This window comes from Saccopteryx leptura, chromosome 8, assembly GCF_036850995.1.
Source record: "Saccopteryx leptura isolate mSacLep1 chromosome 8, mSacLep1_pri_phased_curated, whole genome shotgun sequence".
In the NCBI taxonomy this organism is placed as follows: domain Eukaryota; kingdom Metazoa; phylum Chordata; class Mammalia; order Chiroptera; family Emballonuridae; genus Saccopteryx; species Saccopteryx leptura.
Genome location: NC_089510.1, coordinates 53,028,409 through 53,051,574, shown reverse-complemented (window position 1 = coordinate 53,051,574; position 23,166 = coordinate 53,028,409). Strand labels below are relative to the sequence as shown.

At 48.0% G+C, this 23,166-nt stretch overlaps 1 protein-coding gene across 3 annotated transcripts in view; it reads left to right on the top strand.

The window, feature by feature from the left end:
* Nucleotides 1-23,166, top strand: part of MYLK (myosin light chain kinase) — a 291,028-nt gene that overhangs the window by 73,604 nt on the left and 194,258 nt on the right. Inside the window, exons 1-2 of one of the 3 annotated variants that reach the window (XM_066347832.1) lie at nucleotides 12,861-13,008; nucleotides 19,566-19,733. The exons of 1 other annotated variant lie outside the window; for it this stretch is intronic. In XM_066347832.1, coding sequence (XP_066203929.1) covers nucleotides 19,569-19,733 — 165 coding nt within the window. In that variant the 5' untranslated portion in view covers nucleotides 12,861-13,008; nucleotides 19,566-19,568. Of the gene's footprint in view, nucleotides 1-12,860; nucleotides 13,009-19,565; nucleotides 19,734-23,166 lie in introns of those variants that run through there. One more of the 3 variants, XM_066347833.1, reaches the window with a different exon arrangement.

Sequence of the window (23,166 nt, the reverse complement as noted above, 5' to 3'; positions counted from 1 at the left end):
TAATCAAGGTGGTTGTTTCCAAGTTGCCCCAGACTTGAAGTAGCATAACAGTTCCTATTTTACTGACCCAGGAGCTCCTCTTTCCCCTACATCCTTCCTCACTTGTCCCACAAATCTAGCACATGACTAATCCCATTTTCAGTGAGCAGAAGCAGTAAGAGTAGATAACTTGCCAGCTGAGCTCTCCTCCTTATTTGTGCACCGGGGAGCATTACTCCTAGAGAAGTTCTTGTAATAGAAAAGCCCGTGTATGGCTAGTGCAGAAATAAGTTCTTATGGGAGAAGATAACGGCAAGCAGATAGGGGCTTAGCCTGCGTGGACTCTACTTCTTGATGTCTGCCCTCTGCCCAGGGGAGGCTGGCTTATTAGTAATCCTGTTACTGAGCAGAGCACCAAGTTGACCACTTGTATTTGCAAGAAAAGTGGGGTGGGATTATTGAGGAGGCTGTTGGGAAAACAGCTGTGTTAGGCTTGCTCACTTGTACTTTGCATGATTAGTGCATGAGCTGTGTTAGGTCACGGGAGCTTTCCCTTGGCATGGATCACTGGCCTGCCGCCATGAGGGGCGGTTTTCCTGATCCCTTGCCTGCCGCACTGAGGAGTGGTTTGCCTGTTTGCTCTCCTGCCATTGTGAGAATCTAATAAACAGGAATGGCCCAACGCTTTCCAGCTCTGCAGTTCCTCTACCATCTGCCAGAATCCAGTGTGGACCTGCCTGGCCTTGGCCACCGGTATTACAGAGGTCCACTCCCCTGTGCCCGCAGGAGGATGGTCTGGCCCTGGGAGCCCCAGGACAGGCTTTCTTAGGCAGTGTGTCCTCAGTCTCAGCTCCCAGGGGTTCCAGTCAGATAAGCTTACTCTGCACCTGAGCAAGCAGGTACATGCTTCAGGGATTGCAGAAGTGAAGAGGTATCTAAGCCTCTTTTAGGTATTTTTTCTGTTGTTTGGTAAAAAGATGCTGGCGGTAAATGTGGGAGCAAGTTTTCTTTGGCTTTTCCTGGATTTAAGCAAGAAATTATTCTCTGGCCCCTGGAAACATAAGGGGGAAATCATTGCCTCACTTAAAAAACAGACAGACATGCCAGGAACCGTGTCACTGAGGGAGGAACCGGAGCAAGTTCGACCCATGGCAGATTGCTGCTTCCCACAGTGGTCCAGGGGGGGAGAGTCGACCCTTTAATGGGGGAGAAACTACCATTGTGAAGACAAGCTGAAAGTAAGGAAGCAACACAGTTCTGCCCTTCCCCTCATGTCATGTGAGCGTGCCACAGAGAACAGATGCAGCCAGTAGTGAGGTCCAGGTCTCACTCCAGCCCAGAAATCAAGGGGGACAGGCCATGAGGGAGAGGGAACTCAGCCCTGACTGTCGGTAGAGTGGAGTTGATGGCAAGACTTCCATTGTGTCTGAATCTCCCCCTATCAGACCCTGGACTCTGGGAAGCCCCAGGGGCCTGGTTTCTTTAAAAAAAAAGTCCTGCATTAGGTCATGATTTGAAAAGCAGAGGAAAAACTGATTCGTTACCTTAAGCATCGATGATAAAAGCTCCAGATGATAGCATTTTGTTAAATGTTATGGGACTGTTAGAAATAGAGGTTAGTAATTGGAAGTGCATTGTTAATTTAATAGACATGTTGAGTATATATGAGCACATTCAGTACTCCTGTTTGGTCTAATCGGTCACACCTGAAGAAGCCTCGCTGGTTGGCAGCCGTGCCCACCGGATAGAAGCTTGCCTAAACTGCCTAGAAGAAAATGTTCTGACACCGAGAATGGCCCATTCAAAGCTTTGCAGTGACGGTAAACAGTATTCTTCTCTTCAGAGTTCTGTGCTGTCTTGTTACTGTGGGAGAGAGAACATTTAACACCCAGTAAACACGGGGCCACATGCCCCTCTCGGCTGAATGCCAAGAAACGGCCTGTGCTTCTGTGGTGGCTGAGTGTCCTGAGCAGGGTACAGAGTCGCTGGACCAGGAGTGGGGAACACGAGGGTGTAAGGGCTGTGTCCAGGCCAGCACCCCACTAACTGTTTTATCTCTATCATTTATTATTTTATTTTTATTCTCTTTTGTAATCTAGCCTCTTCAAGAAGATTCTCGGTCCCTTGTCCTCAAGGTCTGTGCTCCCCTGGCCAGCTGTAAACCCAGCTAATACTTGGGGGTGGCCCACTGATCTTCTTGCTGGCCTGCATCAGCCCGCACTGCCCTCTCTGGTAGCTGATGGGATCTCCTGTGTGGAAAGGCTTTGCCCCAGCTGTAGTGTCCCCCTGCTTCTGAAGGAGGGTAGGGAGGGACAGATGCTCTCTCCTCCCCACTGGGAGCCAGTTGAACTGGCACCTTTGAGCACAGGTGCTCTCCCCTGGGTGTCAGTCACATGTCACTGTGTTGCTGCTGATGCACTTTCAGCCCAGGCTTGAAATTGGGGCCCAGAGAGGCGTAGGCTCCACGAACATTAGCTCCAGATCAAAGAACACCTGTCCACCTCTGGCACTCTGGCTGCAGACTGAACTCTTCACCCAGAGAGCGGGTACTTCAGTTGGGAAGGGAAAGCAGGGGCAGGTGCCGGGGACAGTCGGGGTGTGAGGGAGGGAGACCATGGGAGCAAACGGAGGCAAGAGGCGTGTCCACGCTCTCACTGCAGCTCTGTGTCATTGTATTGGGAGGGTGGGGTGTTCGCCACACTCTGTTCAACTTCTCATCCTGCTTATGGTTGCAGTGGCCATTGTAGCTGCTCAGCAAACACACAGTGATGGGTGTGTGGACAGACTGCATTCTGACCCTCGGGCTGGAGTTCTTCCTGCTCCGGTGGGAGCACAGACTTGATAATCTGGCTCCACTGGCCTAGGTGACCAACATGGGAATCAATGATAATGTCACTATTCTAAGTTTTCAAGAGAGTGTTGCATCTTAGCATGTTTTTGTCCAACCATGGAGTAGGCTTTTTAGACAAACATCAGTGGCCTAAGAAGTTGGGATCTGGAAGAAGATTCTTATAGATGCAAATGACAGGTTGAATGAACTGGAATTACCTTGCTGAGAGGGGTGTGTGTGCACATGGCAGTGACTTTTGGCTACTATTGTATATGTTCTGCTTCCTAGAGTGTATGGTTTAGCTAATTACTAGCAGACTAGCTACTCACTTCAGAAACAGAAGTGACTGGCAATTGTCAAAGGAATTTTTTTAGCCCACCCCATCAGCTACCTGGCAAGAGGGTGAAGGCAGCTTGTCTGAGCTGCTGTCTGCAGACCAAAATGTGTGACCTGCAGGTGCTCAGGTTCACAGAGGCTGACCAGATGTGCTCATCATATTACAAATTAGTAGATCCAAGAGGGAAGTTAGAGGTTTTCTAACCCCGGAGAGGTCAGGAGGACCCTTCCCCAGGACCCACTGTTAGCACAGTCTGTACCTGCAATTCTGTAGCTCTGGCCTTAAGCCTGGCCCTACTCTCTGGATTTTTTTTTAATCTATAGAATGATAAGGTGAGCTAAGGTCCCCCCTTGTGTTCTGTGGCTATGTGTAATCTAGTGCCAGTGCCAGGATAAGACGCCAGGGCCTTGGACTCTGACCCACCCCTAGGTCTTCCCTGTGGCGTCTCTAACAGCGTGACTTCGTTTCCAGCGGTCTGAATGTTGGAATCAGAGACCTGGGTTCAAGTGTAGCTGATAGGAAGTAGCTGTTATTATTAGCCCTGCGACCTTGGATGTATTGCTCAACTTCTGAGTCTTTTCTTCATCTTTAAAATGAAAGTAATAACTATCTTACAGAGTTGCTTTGATAAGGAAAGTTAAGTTAGGTGAAACCCTCAGTACAGTACCTGGCCCCTAGTAAGCATTCCAAAAATGGGTTGTTTTCATTACTAATAGGTATTGTGGTTCACAGTCACTTCATTTATCTGGATTTCAGGTTTCCTTTCTGTGAACCAGAAGCATCAAATGGGACCTGTGCTTCTCTGACTTTTCCGTTCCCAAGGGAAGTGGAGAAAGAACAGGTATTGTGAGGGTCGTGACTTGGACATAGCCTGAAGCAGCTTACAGAAGCATTGCATTGCAGCAAAGTCCTGTAGTTATTTGCAAAATCTATTCATAGTTGTCATTCTGTACAATAATGCGAATGCATTGGTTTTACTATGAAAATGTTTCCCCCAAATCTTTGCATATACTTGACCCTCCAGTTAAGATGGCCTTAACTATCCCCAGAGTACACACAGCTCTGTGATGGAGGTGGGACTGCATCCTAAGGTCCCTCCCAGCCTTGACATTCCAGGTTCCTCGGGTGCGTGAGTCTCCTCTGCAAGGGTTCTGAGGCTGGTACCCAGGGATCCTAAAGGGACCTTGGAGAGACAGGCCCCCCTGTGCCCTGCCCGAGTTCTGGGCGAAGGGGCAACCAGCAGGAGGGAGGGAGATGAAAGCCCCTCGCAGTGAAGAATGAAGAAGTCTGGAGGAGGAGCAGGGCTGTGTCTGAGCTTGACTCTTGGCAGTTGGGCTGATAAACCTGGCTGGGTTGGATTGGCAGCCCTCTACCACCCCAGGTAAGTTCCAGAAAACACTAAGCCATTGTTTCTCATCCACAGCTGGAGGCTGTCCTAGGAACGGGCCCTCACATCATGGGAGGGTGGGTGAGGGCAAGGGGTGAACTGCATGTGAAAACATAGGGCTTGTCACACGGCCAAGGCATCCTCCTGGCAGTTCTGGTAAAGCACCCAAGGCCCAGCCAGAGGGAGGGTAGTGGAGGGGAGCTGGAGGAGAGCAGCAGGCTTTGGGGGAGGACAGAGACTGCTGCCCTGTGCTTGGGAAGACGGAGCCTCTCTGTGTGGGCGGAGAGGGATGTCTACCGCTGCGTAGAGGAGAGCAGCAGGCTTTGGGGGAGGACAGAGACTGCTGCCCTGTGCTTGGGAAGACAGCATCTCTGTGTGGGCGGAGAGGGATGTCTACCGCTGCACATGTTTTCTAGAGATTAGCCACAATGCCTGGTCTCCCCCTCAGGCCTGAGGGATTGAAATGAAGTCATCCATTTGTTTAGGACAAATATAAGGGGCTTTCCCTGGGCTGGGGATTGACTACATTAGTCAAATTTATACACATCAGATACCATTCCAATAAAATCTAAGGGACTTTCAACACCGTTGTTATGCTGGAAATTTCCTATGGGGCAAGGTATTTATTATAATAAGATTTAACATGTCTTGCTAAATCTTTCCTGAGCATGTTACCAAATTGAGCCAGGATTTGGAGTAAGAAGGACTAGATTCTAATTCTGCCTTATTAGCTATTGGATTTGAGGCAAATCACTTGGTCCCTGAAGCCTCAGATTCCCCATCAATAAAATGAGGTTGTAACTTACCTTAATATGTAGTGAAGGTGAAGTGAGATCTTGATTGGGAAAACGTTTCATAAGTTGTCAGTAGCTCAATGTTAATCTTAAATAGAAGCCCTTTAGGCAGCATTATCTAAGAGCGTTTCTCCTATAGGCCCTCCACAGCCTAGTCTCAGTCAGTTTGATGACAGTATCTCTCAAAACTCCTCTTGGCCCCATCCTTTCCCTAATGAGTCCCCGTGCTCTTAGACAGGCAGCACCACCTCTGCCTGCCCCAGCTCAGCTCTGCTTAGCTGGCCCTGGTCTTTTCTCGGTTCCTTGTAAACTTCAGAGATCCTTGCCCCCATCTTGAGGGTATACAGGTTCACTCTGGGCCTGTTTTCTCATCTGTAAAATAAGGGTGTTGTATTAGATGATATAGATCTCCTTCCAGCCCCTACATTCTGCAATCCAGCCCTATCCCACTGCTAAAAGGAAATCACAGCTTGGGATGGTGAGAGCAAGGCTTATTGTCTAGCATTGACAAGTAATTGATAAAAAGTCAACATAAGAGCATGAGTTAGTAATCTGTTCTTTGTAATAGATAGAGCTATATCTGTAGCAATATTTAAATGAACTAACTAGAACAGCTAAGTGAAATATACCTCTTATTCTTTATCATAATTGACTATTATTAGAGAGCTGCGATTTGTTGAGTGCTTGCTGTGCCAGGCATAGTTAGAAATTGCATATTATAGTTACAATGTATTGGGCATTCTTAGTATCATTCTACACTGTACTTGGTGTTAGGTACTTGAAGTTGACTCTGATCTCCACAGAACCCTACAAAGCAGATTTACAGATGAGAAAATTGAGGTTTAGAGAGATTAATTAATAATTCACCAAGGTCATCTGGCTATTAAGTAACAGAAGCAAGTCTGACTACAAGGCCTGTGATGTGATCTTTCATTGAAATCCACCGGCTGGCTGTCACCATCTAGCTTACTTTAGACTGTCAATTTATTGTTACTGGTGTGCTAGGACTAGTGGTGACCCCAGCTATGTTCTTGATACAAATCTGAGCTTGACCTTAGACTAGTGATTGGTCCTCTCTCTAGGTGAGGCAGCCAACCTGAAAACTGCATCTGCATGGGAAAACTCACCTTGGAAAATTGCACGAAAAAAGCCTCATCTGGGTTTGGCAACCCCCCTCCTCCCATGCTGGTGACACCCAGTCTCCGCTGCTTCCTCATTCACCTTCTCTGTGCACCTACCCTCTTGCCTCAGTCTAACCAAGAGCGGAAGGAAAACTAGAACCCATCACACTGTTTGGCAGGTCTTTGGCTTCAGCCAGAGGAGGCGGATTGTTTTGGTGGGAGTATTCAGGACACAGCTGGAAACTCGGTTTCAAAGCCGGGAGCATGTAGCAGCTGATAAATGAGGCCGGCTGTGCGCGCTTTCTTGTGCTGTGTCGCAGTGGGGAGGGTTCTCCAGGCCTCTCTGTAAGGGAAGCTAAAGTGAGCATGGACATGCCAGAGCCAGGTGGGCACTGGCAACTGCGTGGGGCCCCAGGAGGTCCAGCAGGAGCTGTGGACGTTTGTGGCTGGAGATGGTCTTCAGACGCAGCCTTGGTCCTCAGCATCGCTCCACAGCTCTGTAGCCCGTCCTGTCAGCGGTGCTTCGGGCTCCCCTGCCCTTAGAGGACACTCAGCCTGACGCCTGAGGCTCTCCTGTGGAAAGGCAGGACTCCCCCAGAAGTGTCCTCCTCTCTCCTTCACTCATCCAGGTGTTAGTCTGGCCACAGAGCTAACGTGGTCCTTGGAGAACGGGGCCAGGGGAAGCCGGCTTCTCCCCTGAACCATGTAGGAAGGAGCAGGGGCCACGTGAGCTCTGCTCCCGGTTCCCCTGCCTCCGTGTTCTCAGAGTCCCGGGGCCCTTCTAGCCCAGGATCCTCCGGGCCTGTCATATCAGACCATCAATACAGGGCCAGCCCCCCTCCCCACAGAGTGACTCAGAGAGAAGGCTGGGCCGGTCCAGCCTGGAGCTAGGGAGGCTGCTCAGAGCTCTCTTCAGGGCGGGGTGTGATCAGAATCACCAGGCTCACTTCCTTCCTGGGTCTTCTTGTCCAAAGCTTTCCAAGGCTTCTCGAAAGACCAGGAGAGGAGGGGCAGAGCAGACTCATGGCACAGACTGGGGCCCCTTCTCTCTACTCCCCTTGCTCCTCTTTCTAGATCTCTCCTCAGCCCCCTGAAAGTCCAACAATAACACACCCGTACCTCTGTGGGCTGACAGACCCACTTGCTAGCCTGCCACCTGCTCTTCCCTACCCAAGACTCATGTTTCTAAATTACTCAGATTGCTAATGTTGCCTGAATTGGGGAAGGGAGAGGAAGACTGGAGTGGTAGAAAGAGAAAGAAAAAGAATACATTGCATTTTCCAAATGATACTGCCCGTTTATTTTGCTGTCAGTATTCACCACTCTGCTAAGGCATTAGATGAGATAAGTCACCTTAAGTACTTCTCCAATGCCTGGCACATAGTGCTCACTGAACAGCAGCTAATCTTGGCTGTCTCTCTCTCTCTCGTCTTTTCCCTGGGGTTTCCACTCAGCTTTCTCAGCCCCAGCCCCTCCTGGACAGACCTGGGAGCTGGCCAAACGCTAAGCTGGAATAACGGCACAGGTGCCTGTGACGGTCACTGGCCGTCTTCAGAGTCTTCCTGGCCTGCGCTGGTGTCTCACAGGTGTGCCCTGAGGACCAGGTGCCCTGCTGATTTGGCTCCCGGGCCTCTGAAGCCCTGCGTGGTGGCCGGGATGGCAGCCTCCGGTTGGGAGGGCTCTGCCTCCTCCCTGGCTTGTTCCTGCTCTGGGCTCGGCTCCCCTGCTGGAACCTTTCCCATTTGCCCAGGCGTCCTATGGAGAGCTGGTCCCAATCCTGGAGACACAGGTACCCTAGGGTCCAGAGAGGCCCTTTAGTCCGTGTAGAGAAGACTAGAGAAGGAAAGGGACTTTCTTAAGGTCACACAGCTGGTTGGGGCACAGCCGCGGTGAGCCCCAGAGTCACTCTCTTCTGTGCGCTTCCACCCTCGGTGCTCTCTTCTGTTTTCTCCTGTGCCTGTTCCTTCCTTGGCCAGGGCTCCTCTGTCCTCTGAGCTTCTGACAGAAATTTGAAGACAATGGCAACGTTAACAATAGCATCCACCACAGATTGAACACCTTTCTGTGCCAGTGATTGGCCTGGGGATGCGTTTTATACACACCGCTGACACTCATAGCCGCCCTGCAGGTCGGGAGGAGAGACAGTAGCAGTAGCCCCATTTTACAGAGGAGTGAACTAAGGCTCTCAGAGATGGTCACTGTCTCAGGCCACACAGCTTAGCAGTGGAAAACACAGTGTGACTGCCCAGCAGTCTGTTCCCCACCACGGGCATCGTGGGGATGGAAGCACTATTCTTGCTCCCTGGATTGATTTCCCAGGCTCCTGCGGACTGAGGTGATGGGGCCGCCCCGACTGGGCACTCACGGTGCTCATTTCATAGAGTGTAAGAACTGGATACAGTTGGTATGGCTTAGCAGACCAGAGGGAGGAGGCCGGGTGTTTGAGAAGGGGATGATTGGACAGACACACTTGTGACCCCCAACTTCCTTCTGCAGGGATGATTCCTGGTAATGAAATGAGTGAACTTTAGGATTGTTACTAGGTTGTGATAGGAATGTGCATTTTGCGAATTGAGTTATAATCATGGATTCTGGCTTTGATTTCTTTTTGCATGTGGCTTTTGTTGCAGAAAGCTTCTCTCAGCCTGTTCTCATTAAATCCCAAATGAAGCGAGAATCCCAACAGGAAGAGAGCAGCTCCAGGAGACCAGGCCTTGCTCGTTCACACTGTGTGTGCGGTTGGGTGTGTTTATTTTATTCGATCTCTGTGTGTGTGTGTGTGTGTGTCCCCTTCTGAGAAAACTTAAAAATAACTTTCTGCTAAAGATGTGGGTGCTCAGGGCTGTGCTGCTGAGCAGACACCCTCCTCCCAGCATGGAGGACACTCTGTTCTCCGCTGATGTGGCCGGGCTGACGTGGGCACTCATCTGCCTGTAGAAGCCCAGCCCCTCCTTTAATGTGTTTTTCAAGAGGAAAGGCTGAGGGAGAGGCTTCCTGGTGCCCAGGGAAGAACTCAGCTGTGAGAGCAGAGAGGGCTGGCTTTGCGTGGCTTCCCTTGGGAACCCAGGGGTGTGGATCCGTGTTGTTTAGGAATGCCAGCAAGGAACCCACAGAGTGGACCCCGGGCAGAGTGTCTTGATGCCCATTTTACACACAAGGAAAACTGAGAAGCAAAGAGTACAAAGCATGCAGGAGTCACCTGCCGTGGAGAGCTACACTGGCATGTGTCCAGACCAAATCCCTATAGGCCTCAGAGGGGTAGAGATTTTATTGTTGTGACCTGCTTTTCCTGTGTCCTCTCTCTGACATTCATGAGATTCTCTGTACAATGAGATTAAGTGGAGTTATAGTTTGGAAATGAGTTTAAAAAAAATTTAGATGAAATTTCTATTCATTCATGTATTTCACTATCTATTGAGAACTTACTCATCAGTAATTTTATCAGCATTCTGGGCCCTGGGGATACAGCCATGAGGAAACCGTGCAGGACCTGCAACCTGTGAAACCTGTGTTCTGGTGGAGGGGCGGTTCATCACACAGCCTCACAGCGCCCTGGCTGCCAGCTGTGATGAGTTGGATTTGATGCGCTTCCTAACACAGGACATACCTAAGCTCAGTGGGACCAGGGTCTGTGTTGAGTGTTTCCAACCAGCTATTTTGTATTTGGTAGTTTGATTTTTGGTTTTGAGCCTAAGTGTAGGAACTTAAAAATTGTTCTTTTAAATGTCCTCTTAAGCTCTGGTCCCTTTTGCTGATCTTTCATGGGTATATTTGGCACCCAGCATGGTAGCTGTTCCTATTTCTTTAGTGTAACCCATGGATTTGATTAGCACACCTCCCATGATTTTGTCCAAACCATTGTTTCTATCCAAATCAGCGACTTTCCCAGTCCATTGCCCCTCCCAGAGACCTCCGCCTGAGACTGACACCCAGCTTACCTCCATTCCTCAGTGGCGAACAGCATTGTTTTTCGGATTCATTCCTCCTTATGGGCCATAAACTACTCAAACATCTACTACATTCAAGGTCTTTCAGAATCTGAGTGTATATTTACTCTTGGCTAGAACTTAATTGACTTGAAGGTATTCTCTTCATTGATGTCTGTTTCAGGCTTCTAATCTCTCTGGTTCACATTTGTTCATCTGTTTTCCTGAGAAGTAGAGATGGGACCCAATCCGGTATTGATTCGCCCTCTTCCCCAGCCATCCTCAAGGCTGCACCCACCGCTCCTGTAAAAGCACTTTCTCTTCCACTTGTGTATTTAAAGGACAGAGTGAGAGCAGAGTAGGGAAGTAGAGGGACAGGCTAAAACACCAGTTCTCAGAGTGTGCCCTGGGGACCTTTGGAGTCCTTGAAACTTTCTCAGAGGCCGTGAGGTCCAAATCATTTTTGTGATAAAATGTTATATCTACCTTTTCCACTAGCTTCTCTCTCTAGTGCACAGTGGAGTTGTCTAGCAGCTACAATACTACTGCTGTAAAGTCACATAGACTGGATACAGAAACAGTTATGAGCATTTAGCTGTCTTCTGTTAGGCCAGACATTAAAGAAATTGTAAAATGAACAACTCTTCTGTTTTTTGTTTTGGAAAATATTTTTTTCTTTTAAAAATGTTATGTTAGGTCCCTGGCCGGTTGGCTCAGTGGTAGAGCGTCGGCCTGGCGTGCGGGAGTCCCGGGTTCGATTCCCGGCCAGGGCACACAGGAGAAGCGCCCATTTGCTTCTCCACCCCTCCGCCGCGCCTTCTTCTCTGTCTCTCTCTTCCCCTCCCGCAGCCAAGGCTCCATTGGAGCAAAGATGGCCCGGGCGCTGGGGATGGCTCTGTGGCCTCTGCCTCAGGCGCTAGAGTGGCTCTGGTCGCAACATGACGACACCCCGGATGGGCAGAGCATCGCCCCCTGGTGGGCAGAGAGTCACTCCATGGTGGGCGTGCCGGGTGGATCCCGGTAGGGCGCATGCGGGAGTCTGTCTGACTGTCTCTCCCTGTTTCCAGCTTCAGAAAAATGCAAAAATAAATAAATAAATAAAAAAAAATAAAAAAAAATGTTATGTTAGGGCCCTGGCTGGTTGGCTCAGTGGTAGAACGTCGGCCTGGCATGCGGGAGTCCCGGGTTCGATTCCTGGCCAGGGCACACAGGAGAGGCGCCCATCTGCTTCTCCACCCCTCCCCCTCTCCTTCCTCTCTGTCTCTCTCTTCCCCTCCCGCAGCCAGGGCTCCATTGGAGCAAGGTTTGCCCGGGCGCTGGGGATGGCTCTGTGGCCTCTGCCTCAGGTGCTATAGAATGGCTCTGATTGCGACAGAGCATCGCCCCCTGGTGGGCGTGCCGGGTGGATCCCGGTCGGGCGCATGCAGGAGTCTGTCTGACTGCCTCCCCGTTTCCAACCTCAGAAAAATACAAAAAAAAAAAAATGTTATGTTAACATATAATAGGCTTATTTATGCTTTTAAATGAACTAATATTTTTTAGTTTTAATTTCTAATACAGTCAATATTGATAGCAATAACTCACAAAGAAAAGCTCTTTGGGATCCCCAGTACTTTTTAGGAGCGTGAAGGAGAAGTTTGAGGACAGCTGAGCTAGAGGGAAGGGGTCACCTAAGTAAGTGAGAATACCAGTTACTCAGGAGTCAGACATGAGCCAATAGAAAAGGTTACATTCCTGTCATTGCCGATTCAGACATGCAGGCCTGTGCCACTGTGTGAGTTGTATAGGATGAGAGATTCCTCTGGAATTATGGAAATCCTTCTGTCCTTTGGAGGAGAGGTACTGAGCTAGGCATCACTTTGCTACCCCATTTTAGAGGTACGCACCAGGGGCTGCTCCTGAAGCAGCCCCCCACCCCCAGGGGTCACGACCAGTGCCATCGGGTCTTCTGCACGAGGTGAACACAGTCTGCGGAGCCTGGTGGAAATCTTAGTCCAGATTCCCTAAGACGGTACAGCCCGGAGTACCCTCGTCCATCCGCTCTCTGGCCTTGCCTCCCACTCAAGGGATCGTAAATGGGCTTCCTCAGTTTAAGGAGGAAGTAGTGGGGTCTCAGGAGGCAAATGTCCCAAGAGCCTTGGGTGGTGATTCTAGGCCAGATGTGCCAAGGAGTGAGTGGTAGTTGAGGCCAGATGTAGAGTTGGGGGTGTGCCCAGCCCTTCCAAGGGCTCTTTGCTTGACAGCATCCTCCCTTTGCTCCACACTCAGACTGGAATCTGCAGCTCTGTAAAACCCGTGAGCTTCCACCCCTGGCTTCCCCAGGACTCCATTGAGAGCCTCTGCAGCTGGCAGCCAGAGGTTTCAAAGGTCACCCCAGCTGGGCGGATTAGAACCACAGATCTCCCTGACCCATTGAAGCCGCCTGTCCAGCGGAAGGCAAGTTGCAACATCTGTGAGCAAAGTCAAACCCCCCTTAACTTTTTCAGTCTGGCCCTGGGCTCTGCAGCGTCCCCGGCTCTCCTTCCTTCTCTTCCTCCTCGGACGGACCTTGGGCAGGAGTTTCTACAGTACAGTGGAAAGTGTGGCTGCCACACATCCCGACTCTTGTGAGAGCTGCCTGGGGACGAGGCCACGGTAAGGTGTGTCCGTTCTTTGGTGTGTGGCCCTGCTCCATTGTTTGCTCCTGTGGGTCACAGCGAGTTAGCCTGGCACAGTCCACAGGGCAGCCCCGCTCAGGGATTAGGAGCAGTTAAAGAATTTGTCAAGATTTGAGTCTTGCAGGAGAGGTTTCGGGTGGGGGAATGTGGAGCTCTCATTGCCTGGGGCATTTACACCTGGGTGGTACGCTGCCTTTGTACTGTGGCCTAGAGGTGGGCTCACTGCTGACAGCCAAGCTTCCAGTGTAGAGCCTGCTGGCAACCCTTCCCTAGGGGGAAGGCATGATACTTCCAGGATGCCCTGCTGACTGATGGGTGCTTAAAGGCAGTGATCATCTAAAATGAATGCACTTTGCATAGGGAAGGGGACCCCTGGTTTCACCTGTTCTGTCATATAACCTGACACTTGATTTTTAACTTTTATTCTGAATCTTTTTGTCTCAGAATTGCACTCAGGCCATAGTTGAAATTGTTCCTTTCTCGGTTCAAGAGACAATTGATAGTGCTTTTGATCTCTTAAGTCAAATTAGTGCTGCTTTAAATGATTAATGCATTGTTACTTGTGCAAACTTTATTTGGAGGTGAGCTTTGGCCCAAGCATTGTGTGTGTGTGTGTGTGTGTGTGTGTTTGTGTGTGTGTGTGTGTGTGTGTGTGTGTGTGTTGGGATGGAGAGCTGCTTCTAGTTCTCACACCTTTGCTCTTTTGGAACCCCCTCCATTTTTGTCTTTTCTTCCTCTCTGTCCTTTGATCATTGTTGAATAAACCCTCTAGTTGGTTTGTTTTATTCCAGCCTCTGAACACTGCTCCGCCGGTAGAGAGAATATTGCCGGTGTTCTCATTGGGAATGTGGTCACCAGGCTGGGCCAGGGCTTAGGAGAGGCAACAAGGATGGCTTGGTTTGATTTTTTTTTTTTGATATAGCATTTCAAATATATTAGTAGCCATTAAACTGGCAATATGACAGAATCTGTTTATGCTGTTGATGGCAGTGGGTGGGGCAATGAGCTGAGCGGAGCTGTTGGCTGTATCTGGCTGGCCTGGCGCTGAGCTCTGGTCCTGCTTGCATGATACTTAAGAAACTGCCCCCACAACTGCCTTGTAGGGGACTAGATGTCTTCTGGCTGTATTGATTGGTCTGTTCTGTGCCTAACCCTGAAGGCAAACCTCCCTTAAGAATGGATAACCTCTGTCTTCTGTGTTCTTAAGGCCAAGCACTTTCCTTTTGATGGCAGTATCCTCAGCCTTCAGGAGGTCTAGAGGGACCGCAGAAGGTCTTGGATCAAGAGCATTTGTCCTGAGCCTGATGTCACCACTCTTAGTTTCTAGCTCCTCTGAAAGCAGAGGCAGAAGAGTCTCTGTCCCCAAAGCCATGCCTGAGAGCAAAGGGAAGGCACATTCCCTGCCCACTTCCTCTCTGCAGCTCCTGATACTCCTCTCTGCGGTAGCTTCTGCCTAATGCCTCCCCCTTTATTGGGAATAGCAGGAAATTCCTTATCTGAGGCATGGGGCCCAGGGTATGGCTGCAGTCAGACTTTGGTGTGGTTTCCACTTCTGAGCCATGTGACCCTGGACAAGTGTAGATGGCTCTCGGAGCCCCAGTGTCCTTGTTTGCATAAAGGAGCATAGTCAGAACTGCCTTGCAGGACTGTGGAGACTGAGTCGATTGGTGCCCAGCATGAGGTCAGAGGTGCACACCCTGCCCATTAAATGATGCTGCTGGAATAGACATGATAATCCAGGGGTAGGCAACCTTTTTATACCTACCGCCCACCTTTGTATCTCTGTTAGTAGTAAAATTTTCTAACTGCCCACCGTTCCACAGTAATGGTGATTTATAAAGTAGGGAAGTAACTTTACTTTATAAAATTTATAAAGCAGAGTTACAACAAGTTAAAGCATATAATAATAATTACTTACCAAGTACTTTCTGTCGGATTTTCGCTAAGTTTGGCAGAATAAATCTTTATAAAACAATTTACTATAGTTAAATCTATCTTTTTATTTATACTTTGGTTGCTCCGCTACCACCCACCATGAAAGCTGGAACGCCCACTAGTGGGCGGTAGGGACCAGGTTGACTACCACTGCGATAATCCCTCTTCCCGTCTTTTCACAGAGTTCCGCCTTCTGCCCCTACTACTGTCCTCCAGTAATCCCACGCAGCTACCTTTATCCTGAAGAGGACCGGCTGGCCTGGGTATCTTGCTGACCTTTGTGAAGGGTCTGTGTCCTGCAGGCTGGGAAAGCTGGTTTTCCTTTGGGAGCTGGATGATGATGTTGACAGCTACCACTTACTGAATCCCTTTTATGCTACACTAAGTGTTTTATGTTCAAATCCTCCCTTCAATCCTGTGAGGTTGATAATGTTCCCATTTTATGGAAAAGGAGACCGAGACCAAGAAAGTTGAAGTATCTTGCCCAGCTCACAGTGAGAAAGTAGCTGTGCCCCTGTATTTATGTCAGGAACTGATCTTCATGATACCTACCCCCACCTCCATCCCTACCCCCTAGTGCTGACAGCACAAAATATATCTGTTCCCTTACCTCACTGGCCATGCAGGAGGGCAGACAGAGCAGTGTCCCTCCTGGGGTATGGTCCTAGGTAGTTCTGCGGGATAGAAGAACCACATTTCTTCCCTACCCAAGTTACCCCATTCACCACACACATGTAACTGTTCACTGCCTTACCCCTAGAACCCAGCTTGGCATGTGGTAGATGTTCGTTCAATAGATAGGTTTTTAATTTTTTTTTAATTTTTCAAATACAGTTAACATTCAATATTATATTAGTTTCAGGTGTACTGGATAGTAGTTAGACATTTAAATAACTTACAAAGTGATCTGCCAATAAGTCTAGTACCCACCAGCACCATACTTATTTATTATAATATTATTGACGATATTCCCAATGCTGTACTCTGATTCCTGTGACCATTTCTAACTAATTCCTTCACCTTTTTCACACAGTCCCCCAAACCCCTTCCCATCTGACAGTCATCAGTGTGTCTGTGAGCCATCCTCAGCGTCCGGGGCCAAATTGCTCAAACCATGGCTGTGGGAGGGGAGAGGCGGAAGGGAGAGAAAGCAAGAGGGAGAAGGAGGAAGAGTGAAAAAGCAGATGGTGACTTCTCTTGTGTGCCCTGACTAGGACTCAAACCCTAGACTTCCACATGCTGGGCCAGTGCTCCAGCCAGGGCCGATATATTTTGATCTGAAGTGGGTCTCTTATCAATAGCGCATTTATGGGTCTTGTGGTTTTCTTATCCATTCAGCCACCACATGTCTTTTGATTGGAGCATTTAATTCATTTACATTTAAAGTAATTATTATTTTTTAAAGTAATTATTGATAGATTGGTATGTAGTTTTTGCCATTTTATTCATATTTTTTATCATCTTCTTAAAGAAGTCCCTTTAACCTTTTTTGTAATACTGGTTTGGTAGTGATAAATTTAGCTTTTTCTTGTCTGGGAATCAGTAAATATGTTTTAATTGAATGAATAAATATATGTTTCTTGCTATTAAAATTATATCACAGTTACTTTGAAATGTTTCTGCAAATACATAAATAATAATATAAATATGACAAAATGCTAATTGTTGAATCTAGAAAATGGGTATTTGAGGTGCTCGTTTTGTCATTTTTTTTACTTTTCTGTATCCTTGAAATTTTTCTTAATAAAACTAACTTTTAATTTAAATTTCTATATTATTAAATTTCTATTATTATTTTCCTTGTAAGTATACACTCATGTAACTGTGTGGCATTCCACTGGGATTAACCCATTCTCACTGTTAGATATTTAACTAACTTTTTTTCCTATTTCTATTTAACTGGATTATTTTTCTTTTTCTTTTGCTATAAATAATGTGATTAATATTTTCATGTATAAATTTTGGGCTGCATCTCTGATTGTTTACCAATCACATGTTTCTAAATGTAGGATACTGAGGAAAGAAATGGACATTTTGTTCAGAATCATTTTGCCAAATTGCTTTCCAGAAAGATCACATCGATTTATATTCCCCTGGGTGGGTGTAATCATGTACACTTCACCAGTCTTACCAGCATTTTGCTACCTTTCCTTTTAAATATCAGTTTGGTTAGTTTTTAAAAATAATAGCTTGTTCTTGATTTGCACTCTTGGTTCTTATTGTGGCAAGACAGGGTCCATCTGTACTGGTATTTGTCTATCTCCTATGAACTGCCACAGGCGTGGCCTCATCCCATTTATCAGCCAGGATGTTTTCTTATATGTACAGTGTTCTGGTCCTGTATTTTTGTTGTAAATATTTTATCCCAGATTATTATCCATCTTTTTTTTGTTTTTTAATAATTTTTTTGTATTTTTTGAAGTTAGAAGCAGGGAGGCAGTCAGACTCCCGTATGTGCCCTACCGAGATCCACCCATCATGCCCACTAGGGGGGCGATGTTTGGCCCATCTGGCGCGTTGCTCCATTGCGGCCAGAGCCATTCTAGCGCCTGAGGTGGAGGCCATGGAGCCGTCCTCAGTGCCTGGGCCAACTTTGCTCCAATGGAGCCTTGGCTGCAGGAAGGGAAGAGAGAGATAGAGAGGAAGGAGAGGGGGAAGGGTGGAAAAGCAGATGGCACTTCTCCTGTGTGCCCTGACCAGGAATCGACCCGGGACTTCCACACGCTGGGCTGACGCTCTACCACTGAGCCAACCAGCCAGGGCCATCATCCATCTTTTAATGTTGTTGATGGTATGTTTTGATATACATAAAATCTTAATTTTTATGTATATGGTAGCAGCTTTCAGCCTTTTTCCTTGTTAACTGAACCCACTCCCTCTTCCTACCTGCTTACAAGAGGCAAGAGGGCCACTGGGTAAGGACAGGGGCTCTGGCACCAGACACCGGGGTTCAAATGCCAGTTCTTTCCCCCAGTAAATGTCATGGACTTGGGCAAATTTATTAATCTCTCTGTGCTTTGGTTTCTAATCAATAAAAAAGGTGTGATGAGATTATCTGTCTCATATGTTGTTGTGAGGAGCAAATGAGCTATTATTTATAAAGTGCTTAGAATGGTTCCTTGTGCTACAGAACGTTAGCTTTCACTATTACCTACTGCAGTGAACTTGTGAGTCTGATCATTTGGCATGGATTTTGTTCGCAAATCTTACATCTTATTAATGAAAGAGAAAGCTGGATTTGTCGAGCAGAGATGTGCCCTGTTAATAAACAAACCTAAGTTTTTGTCATTTTAACTTTAACTTCAAAATATTATCTCCATTTTACTTTTGTTAGATGTTATTAAATTTAAACAAACTAATTACATGCTCACCCAACTCACAGCATAGGATGTAAATGTGAGACTAAAGATCCCAAGAAAGTGAGCAGAAAGTAAAAACTAAGAACATTGTTCCTTTCCAGTTTAGCAGATGTTTGTCATATGCCTACAATAGGCCGAGATCCATGGATTCTATAGAAAATAAGGCGTGGTCCCTAACCTGGAGCCATCCCAGCCTGGTGAGGCTTCCTCTTGGACCTGGAACTCGAACTGGGTGCTTAGACTGTACTCTAGGTCATGGTTGCCGGTGTCCAGTGGCCTGGCTGGGATCTGACCACTGAGCTCTGTTTAGAAGATAGACTGCTGCCTGTTTCCCAGCCTGGTTCTCCTATGGATTTAAGGAGCCCCCCTCAAACCCCCATCTTTCTAACAGATCCCTTCTCCTTTTATGAGAGCCAGAGTCAGTTCTTAGTTTTTTTTGTTCAAGCGAACTTTGCCAGTCCCCATCGATAGATCTCTTACCTAGTCCCAGTGAGGCCCTGGCCCTGGAGCCGAGAGCCGGAGGTGTCCTTGCCCACGATGCTGTTACTTTGCTTTGTCTCTGGGCAAGAGACTAACTCTTCTGGGCCTCAGTTATAAATGAAGGAATTTTAAAACTCTTCTCTGATGTTCTGTGATTTTTAAGGCTTTTTTACAGCCTGGTCCCCAGAAGTAGGATGTCCTCCCTAGCCTTCCTTCCCTTCATTCAGCCACACGTGCTCGCCTCCTCCAGGATTCTTGGCATATTAATCCCAAACTATTTTTTTTCTTAGAGTATGGGTCCTGTTTTTCTTTAGCTTGTGAGTTCTCACAGTACAGGCAAAAGCAAGTTTTACTTTCCACCATAAGTGCCTAAAGTAGATGTTGATTCTGCAGTGTCAGTGACTAATAAATACTGATGTTAGATACCCATTGTAGGAACTCTGAGGATGTGTGGTTCCTCTGCTCTTACCCAGCGGCCCCTTTCCTAGGAGTTCTCCATGGGGTTTTGTGGAGGCCGGGATGAGGCCCTGGGAGCTGGCATCTGGGGCCAGCTGGGCCTCACGCTGGCAGCCTTGTGTGGGGAGGACACAGAGCCTCTCATTCCCAGAGGAGTTCCAGATGGACCCTGACCTAATAGGCACCTGCTACCTGTAAAACTCACAACACTGGGGCCCAACAAGTCCCCTGGGCCTGCAGCTGCCTGAGGGGAAACAGGGCTGTACTTTGTCTCATCTGACCTGGCCTTCCTTCCTGTTTGCAGACCATGGGGGATGTGAAGCTGGCTGCCTCGACACACGTTTCTAAAACCTCCCTTGGTGTGGATCACTCGAGACTTGGCTCCCTGCCCCTGACTGAGGCCCCTGCTTTCATTTTGCCCCCTCGGAACCTCTGCATCAAAGAAGGAGCCACCGCCAAGTTTGAAGGGAGGGTAAGAGTGTGGCTGGGTGGGAGGCTTGCAGAGACGGGAGGAGGTCGCCGCTGCTGGAGCCTTCTCCTCATCAGGATGGGTCCGGTAGAGGACCTGGGTTGTTTTGGCTCACATATGAAGTGAACATATACCAGTTTGCCTATTTATTTTGTTTATGGTTGACTCTGGTCTGTGTTGGAGAACTCGATGTAGAGGTTGGGGGAGGGACAGCGAGGTGTTTGGTTGTTACAGGTCATGTCTGGGTACGTGTCACCTGATTATAGGAGAAGACATGGGCTGGTGGCAGGAAGCAGACAGCTTGGGGCTAGCTTGGGTTTAAATAAGTGCCTTGGAATATGGGCAATTAGAAATTGATTAATGTTTCTTTCACTTCCCCCCTGGGAGGAGTGTTAATGATCCCCAGTGTATCAATTGGTGCACCCAGTGCGGTAGGATGAGGGACAGGACCCCTCATCAGTACTGTCACTTTTTGCTGATGTATATTGGTCTCTCTCTGTCTTACTGAGTCTCCATTTCTTTTTCCGCAAATGGGTTTGATAGTTCCTTGTCCACCCTGTGCTAGAAGGGAGAAGAAGATGGGAACCACTGAAGACTAGCAGTCAGAGCAGCTGGTATTATGCCCAGGTGGAGAGACTTTCAGTAAGCCGCTGACTCAGACCAGCAGGAAGTGAAGTCATCACCTTGACATGGAGATGCATGTGGAAGTCAGGGGTTTGCAGGTAGTTGTCCTGGGACTAAACATGGGGGTCTACCCCAGGAAATGCTTTTGAAGCTAGAGTACTTTGATCTGAGGTGACAACTGAGGTGATGGGAAATCCATAGGTGGCACCATGACTCTACAGTTGATCCTTGAAGATCACAGGTTTGAATTGCACAGGGTCCACTTATATGTGGATTTTTCAATAAATATACAGTTAGCCTTCTATATCTCTGGGTTTCGCATCTGCGGATTCAACCAATCACATACCAAAAACAATATTTTTGATCTGAGGTTGAGAATCCACAGACACAGAGGGCCAAATTAAATTACACCGCTCACAAAAATTAGGGGATCAGGGAACGTGCTGATACTCCAGCACTTTCAGCCTTTTGTATAGTGCATTTTCACCAATGAAATGAAAGTTGATTTTGCATCTCACTTGCATAATCGAACAACTTTCTTTGACTTGTCATTTGCTTTTCTGATAATAATAATAATTTAAAAAAATCAAATGCTTCTTTTTTTTTTATCACTTCATATTCATTTTCAAGTACCCTCTCGTATTTGTGAGCAGTATATACGTGGATTTGCAATGGTTTGGGGTCAGTGCTCCTAACTCCCGTGTTGTGTAAGGGTCAACGGTACAGTTCAGGAGCTGGCCCCGAAAGCTTGTTGAAGGGAGGGACCAAGCACATCACTCTTGCAGGTGACACTGGGCCTTGCCTTTGTTTAAGGGCCAGGTGTGGCTGGGTGGTCTCTGGAGAGTGTGCAGGGGTTGCTGCTTTGGAAATGATCCAAGGCTGCACTGTGCTGTGTCCTCCGCACAGGCCTGTCTCCGTTTCTGCTGACAGAAGTTTCTAAGACTCTGCTGGGGGGTGTGACATGACAGTTCTTGCCTTGGCTGTTACCTGAAGAAGATTGTGGGGAATGTTGGTGACGCTGCTGAACATCTGTGTCTTCTCTCTGGGCACCACCAGGATGACTGCTCTTTTCTGTGGCCCTGACTGTGATCCCCCCACATCCCCACAGCTGCCAGGGAAGAAGCCACAGGAGAGTCCCTGGGGGGTTAGACATGGCTTACACAGCCCTGAAAGGAAGGGAGTGCTGAGACGTGCTTCCCAGGGGTGAGCACTGAAAACACCATGTTAAGTGAGGGAAGCCCGGCCCAGGGGCCACATCGCGGATGAGCCCAGGTGTGTCAGATGTCCAGAGTGGGCAAACCTGCAGGGACAGCAGGTAGATCATGGTGGCCAGGGGCTGGGAGGAGGAGTGGAGAGTGACTGCTCGTGGTACAAGGTTTCCTTTTGGGATGATGAAAATGTTCTGAAATCATATAGTGACGATGATTGCACATGTTTGTGAATATATTATAAAACACTGAATTTACACAAATAAAAAGTTTAAAATGAACTTTAAAAAATGGCGTAGCAAACTGACATCATCTCTGTACCTCCTGCCTTCTGCCTCTGAGAGAGGAACGCCTTCCTCACATTCAGACAGACGTGGGGGAGAGGAGGTGACTTTGCTTCCTTAAGGCATGACGATGCCCTTGCTGCCTTTTTGACTTTGGAGGTCACCGGAAAGCCATGCCTTTGGGTTATTTAATTTGGAACCTTTGAGGAATGAGCACTGGCCCAGGAGTCCAGCACACTGGACTTCTTGTTGCTCCTTGTTGTCTGTTTGGGTCACACCTTCTAAGGACCTAGGTTTCCTTACCTGAAAATAAACAGCTGGTTGTTTCTGTATTTCTAGCCTACAATAATGTAAAAAGAAAATGAGTTGAAGGAGAAAATGGTAAAAGCACTTTATAAAGTTAAAAATGCAGTAACAGTATTTTTTTTTAATGAGATGATATTCACATAACATAAATGTAACCATCTTAAAGAAAACTCAGTGGCATTTAATGCATTCACAATTTTGACTGCAGTCTTCTTAAAGTATATCATTGTCCATGTGAAATTGTGTGTACAGTGATGAAATATATAGTTGGCGCTGTATATTGCATGTGGACTGTGTGTCAAAATGCACATGCTACTAAAACGCCTGCCTGCAGAGCCGCTTCCCACTCACCACCTGCCTGGCATTAACCCAGAACGCACACGGCAGCCTGCTGGTGAACGGCGGGCACAGAAGGGAGACGATGCCAGAGGGACGCTGGATGGAGGGTCTCGGTCCATTTTCGAGCTTGCGGAGAGAAACGCAGAGGGAAAGGCTGTCACAGAACGTGCTCTGTAAACTAGCTCGCTGCACGTGTGTGTTATCACTGTAGCCAAGCACACAAAGGGGCATTTTGCATCAGGGAAAGGCCACCTCAAATGATTCCAGAATGAGGAAGTTGTTGTTTTGATGCCAGAGGTGAAGTTGATCAGGCGTGTTTCCGACCTGGAGCCCTCAGAGGAGGGGAAGGTGAGGTAGTGGTAACCTGAAGTGACTGGGCTTCGAGCAGGAGTTGCTGATCATAGAAGACTGAGCTCGGAGAGGGTCACCCACTGAGCATGGTCACTGGTTCTCTGGCCTCATTGCTGCGGCCACTTGACCCTGCCTTCAGCTGACCCCTCCCTCCAGGTCCTGTTCTAGATGTTCATCCTGCACCAGACCAGTCCTGGGTTCGTTTCACCACAGGACCTCAGCAATTCGGTGACTGGGCTCTTATAGAATCTCTTAAAAGTGAGTGACTTTTTAAAAATTCAGCCTTCAAGCTACTTCTTAGGCCCAGGCTGGTGCCCACTGTGG